Source organism: Cebus imitator, unplaced genomic scaffold (assembly GCF_001604975.1).
Source record: "Cebus imitator isolate Cc_AM_T3 unplaced genomic scaffold, Cebus_imitator-1.0 Scaffold249, whole genome shotgun sequence".
Classification (NCBI taxonomy): domain Eukaryota; kingdom Metazoa; phylum Chordata; class Mammalia; order Primates; family Cebidae; genus Cebus; species Cebus imitator.
Genome location: NW_016107564.1, coordinates 418,589 through 438,095, shown reverse-complemented (window position 1 = coordinate 438,095; position 19,507 = coordinate 418,589). Strand labels below are relative to the sequence as shown.

General features: G+C 37.1%; 2 protein-coding genes and 1 pseudogene across 4 annotated transcripts in view; all 3 read left to right on the top strand.

The window, feature by feature from the left end:
* RAB28 (RAB28, member RAS oncogene family) overlaps nt 1-18,906 on the top strand; it is a 125,151-nt gene extending 106,245 nt beyond the window's left edge. The window contains exons 5-8 of one of the 3 annotated variants that reach the window (XM_017498698.2): nt 4,219-4,322; nt 10,035-10,112; nt 16,690-16,784; nt 17,986-18,906. In XM_017498698.2, coding sequence (XP_017354187.1) covers nt 4,219-4,322; nt 10,035-10,112; nt 16,690-16,779 — 272 coding nt within the window. In that variant the 3' untranslated portion in view covers nt 16,780-16,784; nt 17,986-18,906. Of the gene's footprint in view, nt 1-4,218; nt 4,323-10,034; nt 10,113-16,192; nt 16,222-16,689; nt 16,785-17,985 lie in introns of all 3 variants that reach the window. The other 2 variants (XM_017498700.2, XM_017498697.2) reach the window with 2 other exon arrangements.
* On the top strand, nt 1,272-2,461 carry GEMIN8 (gem nuclear organelle associated protein 8). Its single transcript, XM_017498696.2, is given in 1 exon segment — nt 1,272-2,461. A coding segment is annotated over 1 exon segment (837 nt). The 5' UTR covers nt 1,272-1,427; the 3' UTR covers nt 2,265-2,461.
* On the top strand, nt 4,346-10,010 carry LOC119466994 (annotated as a pseudogene).
* Nucleotides 18,907-19,507: the final 601 nt, after the last annotated feature.

Here is a 19,507-nt window from a genome sequence, read left to right as displayed (position 1 = left end):
GGGGGCCAAGCCTCAGCTCCCAACTCCTGGACTGCATGCTCTAAATCTGGGGGACTTGTATCCAGCCTCAACTTAGTTCTCTGACTCCTCAAGGTTAGGAACCCATGGCTTTGGTGGGACCAAGGTATTCCTGGACCACTGGTCACTATACTTCAATGGGTGGTACTAGCCAAAGTGTTTCTTATGGCAGCAGCAGTGGGATTTGTCCTCATTTGCATGTGCTAGCAGCAGCAACAGCAGCATGGTGGAGTGCACACTCATTAACTGCAGCAGGGTACCAGCAGATGCCTGCCTCCCTGCGGGTATTTACAGCAGCAGCAGAGGCAGTATGGCTTTTGAGGAACACAGGGCCCCTGCTGGTGACTGTGCCCACGATGGTGCTGGTGGTGGTTTTAGCATGGGGTGGGGTGCTGCCAGGTACAGGTCTGTGTGTACTCTCTGTGCATGATCACTCAGGCTGGGATGGCTGCTTAGGTTGGGGATGTCCATTGTTCTCCCTGCCTAGTTTCACTCTTTTGGCAATGTTGGTGCAGGAGTGGGGCCCTGGAGGTTGTGGGGCTGTCAGGCTGCAGTGGAGTGAGGGAGCAGGCAGGCTGGTGCATGGCCGTGAGCACTACTCTCCACCAGTCAGGTACAGTCCCCCAATGTAGGAGTATAATGTGGGGCCCCAGTGCATCCAACACTGTACTGCAAGTAAGTGTGGCCAGGCTGGGGCTCCAGGAGAGGCCAGCAGACCAAGGGGTGCTCAGGTTTGGACTAGCCCTGTGTGATAGGCAAGACTGCCCTGCAGCTTTCAGTTCTGACAGTTCCCTTAGGGCTAAAATCTGTGGAAGCACAGGTACATCTTACATTGGCAGCAGGCAAGAGGGCATGTGCAGGCGACTGCCCTTTATAAAACTGTTAGATTTCATGAAAACTAATTTACTATCATGAGAACAGCACAGGAAAACCTGTCCCCATGATTCAATTACCTCCCACCAGGTCCCTCCCATGACTCATGGGGATTATGGGAGCTACATTTCAAGATGAGATTTGAGTGGGGACACAGTCAAAGCATATCACTGCCTACCACAATACCTGGCATGTAATAGATGCTCAATAAATGTTTGTAGAATAAATCTTTTTTTTTTTTTTTAAATTGACCAATGGTACTACTAGTTTTTTCATGGTTATATTTGTTAGGAAAAACTTTTGTTTGAGTAGTAAATGATAGATGGGGATTTGGAAGGAAGGAGAGAGAAAGAGAAAGAAAAAATAATAAACCATTAGAAAAAACAAGTGCGCACCCCGGCAACAGCCGCCCCCCTCCGGTCCCCCACTCCCCCTCTGTCTCCAAGAAAAATTTGGCCCCTGCTTGGCCACCGCCCAGGATCTGCAAGCTGTGAGCCCATGAGTTTCGGTGCCCATTTGGATTTTCACAATCAGAGATGGCAGCGATGAAGGCATCAACGTTGAAAGCTACCAGGCCTTGGTATTCTCATCCGGTATATGCAAGATACTGGCAACATTATCATCAAGCAATGGCTTGGATGCACAGCCACCAGAATGCCTACAGGAAGGCCGTGGAATCCTATTTCAGTGTTCCATGGTACTTCCCTCCTGTACTTCTTCCCCAAAGCTCTTACAGTATCCAAGCTGCATATCCTCAGTCTTTCTATGATGATCATGTGGCCTGGCAGGACTCCCCCTGCAGTTCTTCACATTTCAGAGGGTCTGGGCAGAATCCACATGACAGCAGTAGGATCCAGGCATCCACAAGAGAAGACCAAGCTTTGTCCAAAGAGGAAGAGATGGAGACCGAGTCAGATGCAGAGATAGAATGTGACCTGAGCAATATGGTAATCACCGAAGAGCTCCGCCAGTACTTTGCAGAGACCGAGAGGCACAGAGAAGAACGACGGAGGCAGTAGCAGCTGGATGCGGAGCGCCTGGAGAGCTATGTGAACGCTGACCATGACCTGTACTGCAACATCCCCCGGTCGGTAGAGGCCCCAACTGAGAGGCCAGGTGAGCGGCGCCAGGCTGAGATGAAGCGTTTGTATGGGGACAGCGCTGCCAAGATCCAGGCCATGGAGGCTGCAGTGCAGCTGAGCTTTGACAAGCACTGTGACTGAAAGCAGCCCAAGTACTGGCCGGTCATCCCCCTGAAGTTCCAAGCTCGGGACACAAGGTCCCCAGCCTCTCCCTCTTCCTTTTGGGTACACGCTCTTCATCTCTCCTTGTGTACATTTCTCAGGGAAAGGGGACTTTGTGCTGAGGTATAGGCATGTTCACTACATTCCCAGTGGGCCTGTCACAGGGTGGATAAACTATGCTGGCCATTTGGAGGTTGGTAGGATGTCTTCTGTTGCCAATATGATAAATCATGATAAATTTTCTCCTGAAAAAATAATTTTGTATATATTATACTGGTTTTTTATGTTGTCGGTAACAGGTCAATTTATTAAAGTTCTTGCCTGGAGAAAAAAAAAAAAAAGAAAAAACAAGTGCACACACACATTAAATGACACAACTTTTATTTATTTATTTTTTAAATGGATTGTGATTTCAATGGGAATTTTTCCTGGTAAGATGATTCATTCTTAACTCTTGTTGAAATAGAAATGTATTTTAGCTTCAATATTATGATAAATGGGATATACAAGTGTCAGTGCTAATAGCTTAGTATTTTAGTCTTCCGCAACCTGATGCCTGTGGTATCTGAACATTTCATGGCCTGTTCTTGTAAATAAGGAGTCAGTGATATTTAAGGAACAGTAACTGTGGCCAGAAAAGGAAAAAAAAAAAAAAAAAAAAAAAAAAAATAAGGGCAAAAAAAAAAAAAAAAAAAAAAAAAAAAAAAGGCCAGCGCAGTGGCTGACCTGTAATCCCAGCACTTTGGGAGGCCGAGGTGAGCGGATCACGAGGTCAGGAATTTTAGACCAGCCGGGCCAACATAGTGAAACCCCGCCTCTACTAAAAATACAAAAAAAATTAGTGGAGATTGGTGGCGGATGCCTGTAATCCCAGCTACTCAGGAGGCTGAGGCAGAATTGCTTGAACCTGGGAAGCAGAGGTTGCAGTGAGCTGATATCACACCATTGCATTCCAGCCTGGGCAACAGTATGAGACTCTGTCTCAAAAAAATAAAATAAATAAAAACTTCATATTTTCCAAGGTAAGCAATATAAATGGGGCTTAGGAATACCCCATTAGATTAAAAAAAAATCTCCTAGAGAGAGAACCCTTGAGCCTACAAACTGAACTTTCAATATAATTTTAAATAAAGGCTTTTATGTAGCATGAGTGCATTTTTTAGTTGATAATCAATTGGCACTATTATGTAGGCCTACTAGATTTGCAAATTTACAAGTTTTTACAAGTCAGTTGGGTCCTTCCTCAGGAAATCAGTTTAAGTTTTTTTTCCTATATTGACTCAAAGAGCCTAGTTGTCCTTAAATCCTGTGCATATATTTGCCTTATAATTTGATGGCATTGAATCAACACGCTTATAGGGTCTGTAGTGTTGTAAAAAGAGAAACTGTTAAATAAAAGATCACATTTGGAAAAATGGACTGTGCCAGATAAAACCAGTAGGTGCTTTGCTTTAAAGCACCTACTACTATTCAAGGAAATATATCTTTGCCCCTTACTCTCAAAATGGATATTCTAGATGAAAACCAACTGATCTATGTCTTTGTGAAATTAGACTATGGCTATAAATTAATGTAAACACACAATGTAATATTGATCTGTTAAGCAGAAAATTATATATTTGTGTTAACATTCAAGCCTATAGAGATTATAGAGCTAATTATTATTAAAGTAATTCAACTGTTTCAAACCAAATATGCTTGGGTAAGTACACCTTGCCTTCAATTAATCACTATGTTTAAATGTACTATATTAAGTAGATCTTTGTTAAGCATCATCAGTGTGCCTGAACTTATACAGAGAATGATGATAGCTCACAGTTTTTTGTAGCACTTATATGCTGATCATTGTGCATTATACATAGATTAATTATCAAATCACTCTGTACAAAATAAGCATATTTATTATTCCCAGTTTATAGATGTGGAAACTGAGGCATACAGAGGTTTAATAAATTGCCCAAGATTATACAGTTAGTGTCTAAGCTGGAATATAATACTGGAAAGCAAGTCAAATTTTAACATGTTAAAAATGTTTTTATTGACTCTAATATTGAATTCTTTTCTCTCTTTAACACCTTTCTAGTTGATTTGGAGCATATGCGAACAATAAAACCTGAAAAACACTTACGGTTTTGCCAGGAAAACGGTTTTAGTAGCCACTTTGTCTCAGCCAAGACAGGCGACTCTGTAAGTAAAATAATGAATACTGTATATTATAATTGATGGTTTTACTTTTATCTACTAACATTCCTAAGAAGTATATTTCTATTATTTAACCTTTGGAGCAAATTAATTCCTATAGAAGATATGAAATTCCTTAGATTAAGTATACCATGTTTATTCTGGTTATATTTTATAATTCATTTAACATAATTTTATGGTTATTTTAAAAAAGGGAATTAAAATGAATATAACCCCCCCATAATCTCAGTATCCAGAGATAGCCACCTATAACCTCATATGATTCTATCTAGTCTCTCTTCCTTATGCTCACAAGTGCTAGTGCTGCTGCTTGCAGCTAGGAGATAGTATTTATTGAGTGTTTACTTTGTTATAAACATTGTACTACTCTGATTATCTCTATTTTATAGATGAGTCTCAAAGAAATTAGGTAATAGGGTCCAGATTACACAGTTAATAAGTGGAGAAGATAGGATTTGTGAAGGCAAATAGTGACACCCTAGGGCTCACAGTCTTAACCTCAACTCTGTTTTTAAAATTAAGATTATAATATAGAAATAATTTTATATTTTACTTTTTACTTAATATTTTTGTAATTCCCAAGTCATTTAATAATAATAGATTTAATAATTTATTTAATAAAGGTTCAAAAATGTATCCAATCATATTCCTATTGTGTAACATATAGGCCATTTCCAAGTTTTGAACATAATGTTCTAATGTAAAACTTTGTCCATAAGCTTTTGATGTTTTGATTATTTTCTTTAGATAGATTCATTGATAAGGGATTGAAACATTGCCAAATCACCACCAGAAAGACTAAATTCATCCTATCACCAGCATTGTACGTTTGCCATAACTACATCCTTTTAACATTCAGTATTTATTTATGTATTTGTCAAATTAGTAGACCCCAAAAAAGAAAAAAGATACTTCACTATTTAAATTTGAGTTTCTTTGATTACAATTGGGGTTGAAGTTTTAAAAGTTTTATTAGTTATTCACTTTCTGCTTTTTACTTGTTATAATTTTCTATTGCATTTAGAAATTTTCTATGACCATTTTTATATTAGCGCTAATAGTCGTGTGTCATAATTTTTTCAAATGATCCTCACTGACCCCCATTTGAGTATTTTCCAGTTGACATTTTCAACTAAAAGAAGTTTGAAATGTTTCTGTCGCTTAATCTTTTTGATGTTTTCCTCTGTAATATCCTTTACAGTTTTACACCTAAAATAAATACTGAATAATATAATGGGGGTTTAATCTTTCTTTTGTTCAGACTCAGTAAAAATTTTGGCCTCCTAGAACCCTTTCCCCCCAGACAATGTGAACATGGGCACATACTCACCCACCCATGCCTTTTAAAAAATATATAATATCAGTAATCCTAGATAAACTCATCCATGGATTAATTGAGCTTCTACCCTCACTTAATCTTCCTGGGGTCTTTTTGCCATTTCAGAATTATTTTAACTTGTAGTATTTTAGCTTGTTTTCAACCACCTAGTATTTTTTGGCCACTTAGTGTTTTTTGTGTACTTCTGTTGAACCACTATTAAAAAGCTCCTTTGGGGCAGGAACCCGCATCCAGGAACAGAGCCCTTTGCTCCTCCCTCAGAATGAATGGAGACCAGAAATCAGATGTTTATGTCCAAGAAAAGCAGGATTTCGTTCATTCAGCACTTCTCCCAGATTGTTAGGGTGCTGAATATGAGATGGGGCACCCAGAGACAGGAGATGCTATTGCCCGGCTCAAGGAGTCCTGAAATACAACTCCATTGGAGGCAAGTATCACCGGGGTTTGACAGTTCTAGTAGCATTCCAGGAGCTGGTGGAGCCAAGGAAACAGGATGCTGATAGTCTCCAGCGGGCCCTGACTATGGGCTGGTGTGTGGAACTGCTACAAGCTTTCTTCCTGGTGGCAGATGACATCATGGATTCATCCCTCACCCGCTGGGGACATCTCTGCTGGTATCAGAAGCCAGGCGTGGGTTTGGATGCCATCAATGGTGCTATCCTTCTGGAAGCATGTATCTATTGCCTGCTGAAGCTCTACTGCCGGGAGCAGCCCTATTACCTGAACCTGATTGAGCTCTTCCTGCAGAGTTCCTATCAGACTGAGATTGGGCAGACCCTGGACCTCATCACAGCCCCCCAGGGCAATGTGGATCTTGGCAGATTCACTGAAAAGAGGTACACATCTATTGTCAAGTACAAGATGGCTTTCTACTCCTTCTACCTTCCTATAGCTGCAGCCATGTACACGGCAGGAGTTGATGGCGAGAAGGAGCATGCCAATGCCAAGAAGATCCTGTTGGAGATGGGAGAGTTCTTTCAGACTCAGGATGATTACCTTGACCTCTTTGGGGACCCCAGTGTGACTGGCAAAGTTGGCACTGACATCCAGGACAACAAATGCAGCTGGCTGGTGGTCCAGTGTCTGAAACAGCCCACTCCGGAACAGCACCAGATCCTGAAGGAAAATTACGGGCAGAAGTAGGCTGAGAAGGTGGCCTGAGTGAAGGCATTATATGAGGAGCTGGATCTGCCGGCCGTGTTCTCGCAGTATGAGGAAGACAGTTACAACCACATTATGGGTCTCATTGAACAGTACGCAGCGCCCCTGTCCCCAGCTGTCTTTCTGGGGCTTGCGCGCAAAATCTACAAGCAGAAAAAGTGACCTAGAGACTGCAAGGGCAGGGAGAGGAGGGTCTCAATTAATAAATTATTGTGTTAAAAAAAAAAAAAGCCCCTTTATTTTTTTCAAGTAGTACTTTGAAATGGTTTGTATGACAATACCTTAAGACTTGTAATCATCTCCAGCTCCAGGTAACTTCCTCTCATTGCTTGAGGAGTTAGTTGAGCTCCTGCTTTACTACACTTTCTCTGATATTACCTCTGTCATAATTCTTAGTGATTTCAGTGTCCTTGTTTCTCTCTGACTCCACCTTAGCCACTCTCGCGTACTACAGATCTTGTCATTACAAATTACTGTGGCTCTTCTATTATCTCAATATCAGGCATCCTAATCACCACCAACCATCTTCTGTTTCACACCCTTGACTGCCCAAGACAACCATTCGCAACCGTAGCAAGACCTACAAACATTGATCATAACACTTTTGCAAAATCTTAACCTCTTTTCATGTCTTCATTTTTCTCCCTTCTGAACTTAAATCTCATGGCCAGTCCAAATCATTGCTATGTGTATACTCTCAATTCCCTTTTCTCTCTTTCACTTTGTCAGATTCACTTGGCTAAATGTTAATTCTGGTTTAAACCAAGCCTCCACTTTTCATGGCTGTACCCATGAAGATGACCAGAAAAAAACACAGAGGGATGCTGGAGGTTTCACTTTAAGTTCACAATCACTAATCTCAAGTGGGCCCTTAATGCTGCTCAGTAATTATGCCCTATATCCCTAATCTGTCACCTCTTCCCTCACCTAGATGACTATTTCATAGCTTCTCTTCTTCAAATGTTCAAACCATCCTCCTCTCTTCTCTCAGCTGATAACCTTGTTTCCTATAAGAAATTTGAAAGAAACAGGAGACAACTTCTACATGCTGCTGCTACCAGGTCTAACCTCATCCTACTTACCCCATGTGTTCTCATACCGTCTGTCTTCTCTGTGGTTACTATGGGATTTATTCTCCCAGCTAGGGCCAGGAGAATAATTTGCTGAATCAAGAATATTACTTTATCACTTCTCTCTCTTTCGTGTGTATTATTTTTCCCATCTACTGGATTATTCTTTCACCATACGAAATATTATGACTTCTTTTATCATAAAAACAAGAAAACTCTTGATCCCTCATTTTTTTTCTAGCTGTTGCCTTATTTCCTTCCTTCATTTTCCAGTGGGATGTTTTGAAAGAGTTGTCTCTAGTTCTTCTTTTCCAAATTTCTCTTTAACAGTTCCAGCAGACTTTTGCCTCAGTATTTTATTCAAACTACTATTATCCAGGTCATCAGTGGCCTCCTTTTTGCTGAATCCGATGGTCAGTACTCAGCCCTCATCTATTTGATTAAGTAGCAACATATGTAATTGCTGCTCACTCTCTTCTCTTTGAAATACTCTCTGCATTTAGCTTCCAGGATACAACACCTCCTGTTTTTTTTCCTACTCGCTCACTACTCTATCAGTCTCCTTTGCTAATTTTCTCATCTCTCCACCCAGCTCAGGTTCAGTCCTTAGGTTTCTCTTTTTCTACACTTATTCACTTAGTGGCTCTATTTAGTCTTCTGGCTTTGCCCAGACTTTTCCCCCTGAACTCCAGACTCTTATATCTAACTGCCTGCTCAAGATCTCCACTTAGATGTCTAACAGGCTGCCCAATTTAACATGTTTAGGACTGAGCTTTTGATATTCTCTCCTCAAATCTCTCACAGTCTTCCTCACTGTTGTAAATAGCAGATATATCCTACCAGTTGCTCAGACCAAAAAGTTTTGAAGCCAATTTTGACTTCTCTGTTTCTCTCTCACCCCACATCTGTCAACAAGTCCCTTTGGCTGTACTTTGAAAATATACCCAGAACCTGCTGTTTCTTACTGTGTCCACTTCTACCATTTTGGTTCAGCCTTCATAACCTTTTACATTAGTTTACTTGATTGATTTCTTTTTTTGTATAGTTAGTCTCCTATAGTGAATGCTCAATACAAACAACCAGACTAATGCTGTTAAAAGTCACATTAGGCCGCCCTCCTATGCCTTCCATTTCATTTGGAATAAATGCCAAAGTCCTTCTAGTAGCCTACCAGGTTCTACATGCTTTGTACTGCCTTCATCTCTTTGTTTATCTTTTATAACCACACTTTTTCTCCACTCCAACACAGTACCTTTCCTGTTGTTCCTTGAACATTGACCATCAGTGAACTAAAATATATTATGCTTCTTAGTGTACAGATGGCATAAAGCTATCAGGAATATTTATCCCTTTTTTGTTAGAAATAAATATGAATAAAGTTTTGATAAATATTTTGTAAATAATGTCATGAGTAGGGATAAGAATATGGTAGGTCATTTATAAAGAAAATATAAGTTATACTACAGTGAATGTCAGGATTGGAACTCTAGTAATCATAGTAGACCTGGCATAAGCTAACTATGTGTGGAAAGGCATATAGAAAAATATTTGCCAATTTTTGTTTAATCATAATGGAATATAATTTTTCTTTAAACTGACAAAATATAGTAAAGAGTACCAAGTTGCTTTACTCAAGATACATGGAGAATTTGTTGGAATGATATGAAAGGCCACAGAGATTGTTAGAGTGTTGGCAAGTTAAGACCCTTTAAGATAGGCTAAAGGTGGCTAAAATGACCAACATAAAATCGGTGGTGAAAAACTAGGGTAGTAAAGTATAGATTGTTTTATTTTCTCCAGGAATTATGGAGTTTTTATACTAGTGAGTATGTTGTTTTGTAGTTTTTTAAAGTGGTAGCTGTAATCATCATGCTAAATCTTTAATGTATGTGTTTAGAGAAAATGATCAATTCATTGAATTGCATGGAGTTTTAAATTATGGATTAATAATTTAAAAATTATTATATTTAAAATGATGCTACATTTGACAAAGCTATTTTTGGAATCACTTGCTACATCATATTTTTACAATTATTACTGTCTATCATTTTTAAGAAAATTCTGTTTATTTGAAGATAACTTAAGCATGCCTCTTTGACATCATTTAAACCTGTTTTTGTTATGTAGGTCTTCCTGTGCTTTCAGAAAGTTGCTGCTGAAATCCTTGGGATCAAATTAAACAAAGCAGAATTAGAACAGTCACAGGTGATTACCTTGAACTTTATATTTAAAAAATTAATGAATTTCTTACAAAGCATTAATTATGACCCATAAATTATTTCCCATTTATGCCTTCTGTGTATGTATCTCTAAAAGCTTTGGACATAGATTGTATGCATGAATCAGTGTTGATTGCAGAAGATGGAGAATGTTAACTTTTTGCCAAATTATGATACCCTTCAAACCTCGTTGTGCCTCTTTTCTTGGGAAAAAAGATACTTAGTATAATGAAAATTTTATTAGTGGTTAACTAATGAGTTAAGGTGCTGAAAATATTGTTTTGTACCTTTTTATTTAAATCCTTTTCAGAGCTTCTATTCATTTTTAAAACATCCTTGACTGTAATTATATTAGTTTTTAATGTTATTTTGTTGTCAGTTTAATAACGTTATTAATTAGTAAGGATTTCTAAGTTTTCTCACTGTTCCTAGATAGTTCTCTTACAGTAAGAAAAAGACATGCAACCAGCAGCCAAGAACTTTAAAATACCACTATAATATCCCACTAATTTATATGTTTGATAGAATGAAAAATCAGAGCAAGAGTCTATAAAGTTACGCTTCAGAAGTGGTTTGGTTAGACAAAACAAACTAATTACAATTTTCCTGAATTTCTTCCACCCCATTCCTACCCTGTGCAACTAAAAAGTATAATTACCTTTTTCCATCCTTAAATTTTTCTTTAATTCTTTTAGAGTTAGTTTTGTATCTTATTCTCATGGTCCCTCCGTGTGTGTGTGTGTGTGTGTGTGTGTGTGTGTGTGTGTGTGTGTGTGTGTCTGTGTTTCCAAACAAAGCAAATATTGAAAATTGTTAGACTGATGTGGCTGTTTCTAGGACTTGATTAAAATATTTGAGGCTATAAACATTTGCTACTTTTAATTCCCATCATTCAAAGACATTTGTTTTAGCACTTTCTGTGGCCAGATATGGTACTAAGATACTTTGTGCTGGTTAGCTCCCAGATACATGAAAAGTGGTTACTTGGTTTGGGTCTAGGAGAATATAAGAAAGAGAAGGCACCATGATTTGCTTGATCACACAGAACTTGGATTCCCAGAGGTCAAGTGATTCCTTTCCTTTTTAGTTTATCTGTCTGAATAATGTTTGTCTCTGCTTAATTAGAGAATCTGTGATTATCATAAGTGATTTATTGATCGTACCTTATATACTCAGTATAGTGGTGGGTCTAAAAAAGAATTAAAAGACTTTAAAATGTCCCTGCTTTCAGTAAAGAAAATTAATATGTTATGTGCCAGGGGGACTGCCTTATCTCAGTTAATCCTCATAATAACTCTGGATCAGGTGAAATTTTATCATTTTATGATCAGGAAGCTGAGACTATGGAGAGGTTAAGTAACTTGATCACTAACCCTTAGTTGGGCATGGTGGAGCCAGGATTTACACCCAGGTCTCTCTGACACCAGTGCCCTTGGTGTTTTCACTCTACCATACTAGGGCAAAGTATACTGGGCAGTTTGGAGTGAAAGGAAAAAAAATGGCTGAAAGAGGAGCTGGTATGAACAATATACCTGGGTACAAAAGCTTAGGTTGTATTTTGCAAACAGAACAGTTTGTTTAAAATAAATGACCTTTTGTATCAGACTATAAAGAGTTTGAGAACAGATTTTGGGGATTTATGAATGCCAAGTTGATTAATTTTATTTGACCCATAATCATTTTGAGGTAGGGCAATAAATGAAAGCAGTTTTTAGATAGAAGTAATCTAATGGGATATTTTTGTATGTTGTTGGATGGGAGGGAGATTGAGGTAAGGAGACTGAGTTACTGCTACCATGTGATAAGGACCAGAGTCAAGGTGGAAGGGAAGAACTGGATGGATATAAGGGAGATTTTAAAGAAGAACCAATAGGGCTTGTGGAATGATGTGGTAAAAGGTAGTAGAAGTCCAAGATAACCCTGAGATTTCTTGCCTGGAGGAATGAAGAAAGGGGAAACCCAGTGATTGGTGGTCTTTCTGAGACGGGGAATGGTGGGCTGGTGCTTTACAGGTGAGAGGGCTGCACCGAAGAATTCCTTATACTGCCTGAGCTGTGCAGTGGTGCTCAAATATAGGAGACCGCTGGAGAGATGAAACAACTGGATACTTTTGAAAGGCAAAATTTGGGGAAGCTTTATTAATATTAGCTCCTTCTTGTTGTAAGATCAACAGAGTTGCTATTTTGACTTTAGATATGGGCTTAACATTCTGGTATATTTTAAATAAAGAGATATTAGATGTGTTAACACCCTACCCTCCCTGCCCATCTACCTTGTTTATTATGCTTTGAGGTTTAATTCTATCTTTGATTTGTCGGTGACATTTACTCTTAATGCATTCATTTGAAGGTGAATTCAAGCTACCGCAGCCCTCTATATGTTTGTCAAAATTCTTTGTGTATAGCAGGAAGCCTCATTAGCATTTCTTGATCCTGATGAATTTGGTGTTTTTGCCAATTAAATTATTGATTTTACCATTGATATGTCTTAGTGGAAACATTTTTGAAAGTTCAACTAAAAGACAAGAAGTGCAGATAGCATGCACACGCGTGCACACACACACACACACACTCTGCATGTGGTTTTTGCAACATTTGAAAGATTACTGGAGGAATTCAAGGGAATGTTTGAAAACACTTTGTATTATTTTATAGAGAAGGAGTTAAATGGCAGACTCACCAGTCACATTGATATTGATGCTCTACTATAATAACTTAGTTTGTGACATAAATATTTTGAGATTTTAGTCCTAGTTCCATTCACTGATTATTTAAAGAGATTCTGGTAGTTTATTTCTAACCTAGATTGCTCCTATTTGGGAGTTATATATAAAATTAGATATCAACACATTTTGCAAGCTTTGCAAGGAAGAGGAAGAGAGAGAAAAGAAAGTGAATGTACAGTAAACATACTTTGAGGGACAACACTAGAATCTGGGGATACAGAGATGAATAAGAGAAGGTCCCTATCCTCAAGGAGCTCCCAGAATAAGTGGGGCAGCCAAACATTTAAACAATGAACACTATAGATCCACTTTCACAATTCTCAGTTTGGTTAATAGTTTCATTTGCATCATTTATGTAGTCTTCCCTTTTCTCCCCGACCAACCGTTGATCCTCTAAGATAGTGTAAGAATTGATACTGTTGTTAACAAGTGTTTTAGTTTCCCAGGTTGTTCAGATTTTCTATTTGCAAAGTACTTAGAACTTTAGGAGAAAATATAAATTTACAACTACTATTGTTTAGGAAATCCAGCAATCAGCTGTTTAAGAATGCATTAGATAATCGATAAAGAAAAAGCTTATTCCGTTGAGTCCTGTCTTGCGTCCTCTAGTCTGAATTGCAAGGAAGTTTTGCCATACGTACTTGGTGTTAAGAGCTTAATACATTTTTAAGCATCACCATTTTTACTTGTCAATTAATAAACTATGAATTTCAGCCTGGTTTGAACTAGGTATGTATTAGCTTTTAAAATAACAAAAATTTCTGTCAGAGATATTCGTTAAACTTGCTAAAAATATATATTCCTTATTGTCACCTCAAATTATTTTCAGACTGTATATGAAAGTATCTCACGTAGGGCTTGGCATGTGATAGACATGCTCAAGATTTTGGCTGTCTTAACTGGCATATAATTGTACAGTGCAAGTACCCATTTAACCTTTGGTCTTAAGAGCCCTTTCTGCTTTTTAGCTTTACCTGAGTATTGATCTTCCTCAGATTTTTTTTTACCCAGATATTAATTTTTTACATTCATTTTCCCCAGTGTGTTTATTAAAACTGTACTGGGATTTCTTTCTTATCCTAAACACCACTTGTTTTCTTGAGGAGCATATTTTCTCATTTTGTACGTAGTACTCTATTCTCAGGTATTGAACATTGCTTAAGGGATTCTCATATCACATCCCATTTTTCTTTTTCCTATTCATCTTTTAATTTTTTATTATAAAATTTCAAAACCAGATGGGACTTTAGAGATAATGTAGGTAAACCTTGTTTTTATAGATTAGAAAATTGTGAAGACAGAAGTAAATAACTTGCACAATGTTTTCTTACTGGCAGCATATAATGGCCCCTTCATTATACAGAAGAAGAGTAGCTTTTTTAAAACTCCTGTGTGGAAAGTACTATGCTTTTTAACATTATATCCTATAGCCATGCTTTAAATTGTATTCTATAATCTTGTTGTACTTTGAATGTACATCACTCAGAATATTCTGCAATAGTTTACACATCTATTTTCTATGCTAGACTCTTATGTATCTCAAAAAACAGAGATTATGCATTATTTACCTAAATGTTTGCAATACCTGGGGTAGTGATTGGCTTTGAATGAATGATAGTGACAGATGTTTTAGCCTTCAGGGTGTGTTTACTCCATATCCTCGGCATGACAAACTATGGCTTTTGCAGTGTTAAATATGTTATTATTATCTGGAGTAAGGTCTAGTTGCACAGTTGACCAAATTTATCTTTAGCATCTCTGCAAGAGCCCATCTATACACCTTACACCTTTTTGCCCCAAATCATAGGTTGGTTTTTTGCTTATGCCCTCCATAGCTACCACTTCCATTTCCAGTATCCATTTGGCAAATGCTCTTTGAAAATATCAGGCTTAAACTTGTGTTCACCCATATGATTCCTTTCCTCTTAGGGCCACTTTGTTATTTTCATTTCATCAACTAACAGCAGAGAATAATTGAGTTTACATTGTGGCTCTTAAAATAAAGGTTGGTGTTTTGCAGGTAACATTTCTCTAAAAACATCAATAAATGGCTTTTAAATAAGCTGACTATAGTGAAATCACCTACCATGAAGTTTATGACATGGAAATTATGTTTTTCTAATCATAGAAAGCGAAATTTGGAATCTGCAGAGCTTTGGTTACGGGTTACTTTTAGGAAACATTTTACAAAGCTTTATGTCAAATAGACAAAGCTCCTGAGAGAGATGCTGTCTTGTTAATTCTTCATTAATTTGATTAAAATTAATAATGAAATCCAAGTCATTTACGTTAGTCAGTACTTGGATCAAAATGTCTCGAGCACAGGAAAGTAATTTGGTTGTATTTATGGGATAAGACTTAAACCAACATTTGGTTGGATTAATGAATTGCTTACTGATTCTGAAAACCCCATCTCTTCATTGTAACCCATAGTTTGGCATGAAACAATTAGGTTTGTTAGATAATGGTATACAATATTTCACTGACGTACCCCCCTAGCTCATACCTCATTTGTTAGTTGGTAATGCTTCTGTTGATAGCATCAGGCTGAGTGCCTAGTAAATCATGAGTCTTGTCCAAAAGTTAATGCTGCTTATTCCTAGAGAACTTAAACAGAAGCCACCCAAGGCTAATGTATGCTTCAGCATCCTATTCATTTACTCTCAGTTCTTTATAGAATCTTTATTTATAAATGTAATCACAGACAGCAGCTCATATTAAGATGCTTTTCGGTCTATCTTAATAAATTAATAGATGCTATTATGAAAGATGAGTGTCCTGAAATAAGATATTTGAAATCACATGGATAGTGAGGATAGTTTTAAATCTAAAATTTGGTTTTAAATCTAAAATATTTGGGTAGCATGTTATCTTTATCAAATGTATTTGTCCCCTGTGATCTTTTTTATCCTAAGGGTAATAGCAATTAAGAATATAACAATGTAATAACAAGTAATTTTGTATTTAGTAAAACTATTAGATATTTGAAAGCAACAGCTGTTGTACTTACATGTTGTACCTCATGTATTTTTTTTTTTACATGACCTACAACTGCATTTTGAACTTGTTTGTTTCTATATGGAATTTGGAAGTATGGGGGTTAAGATTGGGAGGAATGGGGGAGTGAGCATCACAAGGAAGTCTTGGACAAGTAATAAATACTATTCAACATAAACACTGTAAATGGCATATGACTTCCTCTGATGTCTTCATTCCTCTCCCCACCTTCAAAGATAATTAATTACTCCTTCCTCTGTGTTCCCATAGCATATTATAAGTCCACTAGTTAAGTGTTTAACTTGTATGGGAATTAGTTGTATATGTGTTTCTCTTTCCATTAGGTCCTCAGCAACTTGTGAATAGATCCTGTGTAAGTCGCCCGCACATTCACAGTATAGAGCGACTGGCACATAGATCTTGGGTAAAGCTTGTTAATGGAAATGGAATTAATCTTTTTATTGTACTTTAACATAGAAAAACCTCATAATTTTTCATAGTCCTCTGAAATACTGGGCATTATATATGTTAGATATAATTGTATTATCAAAAAATAGAACTCACAGTTTGGGAAGTTCAGTGGTCATATCTATTTCAGTAATTATAGAGTTATAAAAAATAGTGTTTCTTGGGTCTTTGTTCCTTTTCTTTCTTTTTGTATGTGTACATCCTGCTGTTTGTGTGTGTGTGTCTGTGTGACATGTTTACATTTATATGTTAATTTGATTTTTCTACTTTGGTGTTTCCTTCTCTGTTCAGTCATTGAACATACTTTCCATTTTGTCTTTTTTTTTTTTAATTCTTTCTTCTTTGTCTCAATTATGTTGTATGGAATTGACAGCGTATTGTCAGGGCAGAAATTGTGAAGTACCCGGAAGAAGATAATCAACATACCAGCTCTGCTCAGAGTAGAATCTGTTCAGTACAGTAGTGCAGGTATTAAGGGATAAATTATTACAATTAAGGGAGGTGGGATGGGAGAACCAGTGAATGCTATCTTGTTCTTTATTCCTTATGAGCAGGGAAGTTCAGATGATTATTGTACATTATTGGAAATTAATATTGCATAAGTCTTGATTTAGAACTAAAAAATTGGTCCCCTGCCAAGAGACATGAATTAAGAAATTGGGAACAAATTAAAATAACATTTCAGTTACTTTTAAATATATTTGTCTTTATGGTTGTGTTTATTACATGTGCAGTGAAGTGGAGAATTGAGGCAGTTATTTCATTATTGATTCCTTACCATTTTTCCTGAAATAGCTTGGTAATTGAAAGAGTATTTTTAAAATTTGCCTTGAAATGCCCTTCTTTGTCTGCTTGTGTGTGCAGACCTCGTAAAAGAGTTGAAAACAGTAAAGGATTTGTTTTAAAGTATTACTGAGAGACGAATAGTAAGCATATTGCTAAATGTATCATTTTAGATATTCCTTGAAGTAGTAGAAGGAAGGAGGGAAGAAAGTATCTTTTGGTTTAAATTATTGTAAAAACATGAAGTAATTTTCTAAATTTTTCATTATACCGTATTTTGTTAAAGTTGTATTCATAACCGTTAGTGAGCCATTTGGAAATAAGTTAGGGATTTTGGAGGAAAGTTTTAGAAATTGGAAAAGATTTAAAAATGGGTTACTGAGAGCATTTCTGTTTTATATATGAATCCTCTTTAACATTTAAATGTTTTCTTACAAACTCACAAACTGCTGTAAACAAAGTTACGGCTAAATATAATGGCTTATGGAAATATTAATCAATAATGATATTTTTTACTTTGAAATGATGAGTTCTTTTCTATGATTTCAAATATGTGTGAATGATTCATTTAAATTCTTTTGCTTTAAATCATTATCAGGGTTTAATTTTTCATTATTGATTTGTGAAGTTTTCATCAGACTTGTGATAACCTCAAGTTAATGTCATAAAACCAGGGACAACTCAATAGCTGAGTTGCCATTCTCTCCTTGGAAAAAAAAATCCACTCTTCATTTGTTTGTCTGGTTTATTTTATATCAACTCCTGCTTCATTTATGGTGTCCATCATCAGAAGTTCAGCAAAGTTCAGAAAATAAAAATATACTTTAAGGAGCTCTTTCTAAATGTCCTGATGTCCTGATAATAACTGTGTTTTCTTTTATGACAGAGAGTGGTGAAGGCAGATATTGTAAACTACAACCAGGAACCTATGTCAAGAACTGTTAACCCTCCTAGAAGCTCTATGTGTGCAGTTCAGTGAGCACATTTTTCTTTTCTGTTGATAGTTCTGGCTGCCCTTCACCTCTGGGTGGGCCGGAGGATTTCTAGGAACTTGTTTTATCAGTGACCATCTCTGTAGTTCAGTTAACACTTTCCTCCCAACTTGCTTCGTCATTGCTGTTGCCTCACAGTGGCAGGCAGCTCCTTGGATTTGAAAGAATTCAACTTTGGGACCACACACTTTGAATTCAAAATGGAAAACCCATTCCCTGGAATTAGACTGCTTCGTTGAGAAAGAATGATGTTGCTTCTTTATATGTCCTTGCTTCTTTTTTCAGTGATGTAAATTTTTTTAACTTAATAGGAAAACTACTCAAATCTTGATCATCAGCCAGGATTTTGCCACAGCAGTTTCATTCTCTTATCTGAACTCGTATGTGTCAAAGTATACTTCAGAGTGTAAACATTAAGCAAGTAATATATTTTACCTACAGATACTTATGAAAACATTCTTTTGCTATCTATTGTGAGTAAAAATATATAAAGCTGTATCTAACAGAAAATGCTTGAAATGAGGCTGTAATAGAAATATTTTTTCATTTTTTAAAAAGGGGCATAAATTGTTTATATTGTAGTTTGTAACTCACAAAGTAGTATTTGATATTGTATTTTTATTACTGTATCCTTGTCATTATGTATTGTATAATACTCAGGTTTCATGGCTTTAAATGTCCCGCTGATCTTCCACATGGAATTTCTCTTCCAAACTGCATAAGAGTACTCCCAAGAATGAGTTATGACATTGTGGATCAGACTGTACCTGATGTTCAGAAGTTTCTCTTTCACAAATAAATTTATTTAAATTACTTCTTTTGGCAGTTTTCTCTCAAACATCTTCCTTTTTGTTATAGAAAGGCAGTGTATAATTTGGATAAAAAATAGGTGACTGTCTGTTTAACGTATAGTCAGTTACTTAGAGTTGAGGTTATTTTGTTGGAGCAATTAAAATCTAGACTCCATAGCTTGGCATTTCAGAGACTTCATATCAGCTGCCTCTTACCTTTCTACCTTTTCTCATCCCACTCCACTGTACCATCACTACTTGTCTGCAAACAGAGCTATGGACTCATTCCTATTTGCTTTGTGATGCTCTGCTTTCCTGTTTTTGCTCAATAGGTCCTCTGCTGGGAATTCCTCCCCTTTCTCCAGATGTCTACCTCTTGCCAGCCAACCTTTAGGTTCTGTGAGGGCAGGACTCTGTTTGTCTTGGCCATAGTTTTTTTTTTTTTTTTTTTTTTTGTGCTAAGACACAGTGCCTGGCATGACAGGTGCTCCATATTTGCTACATTGAAGCGGGAACAAAAGTCACCGTCACCCCTCCAAAAGCCAGTCCTTGTCTCCCCAGCTTTCTGCCTTGAATCACTGCAATTTGTGCCCCTATTTTTATTGTTTAATAATCCATGAGTTCA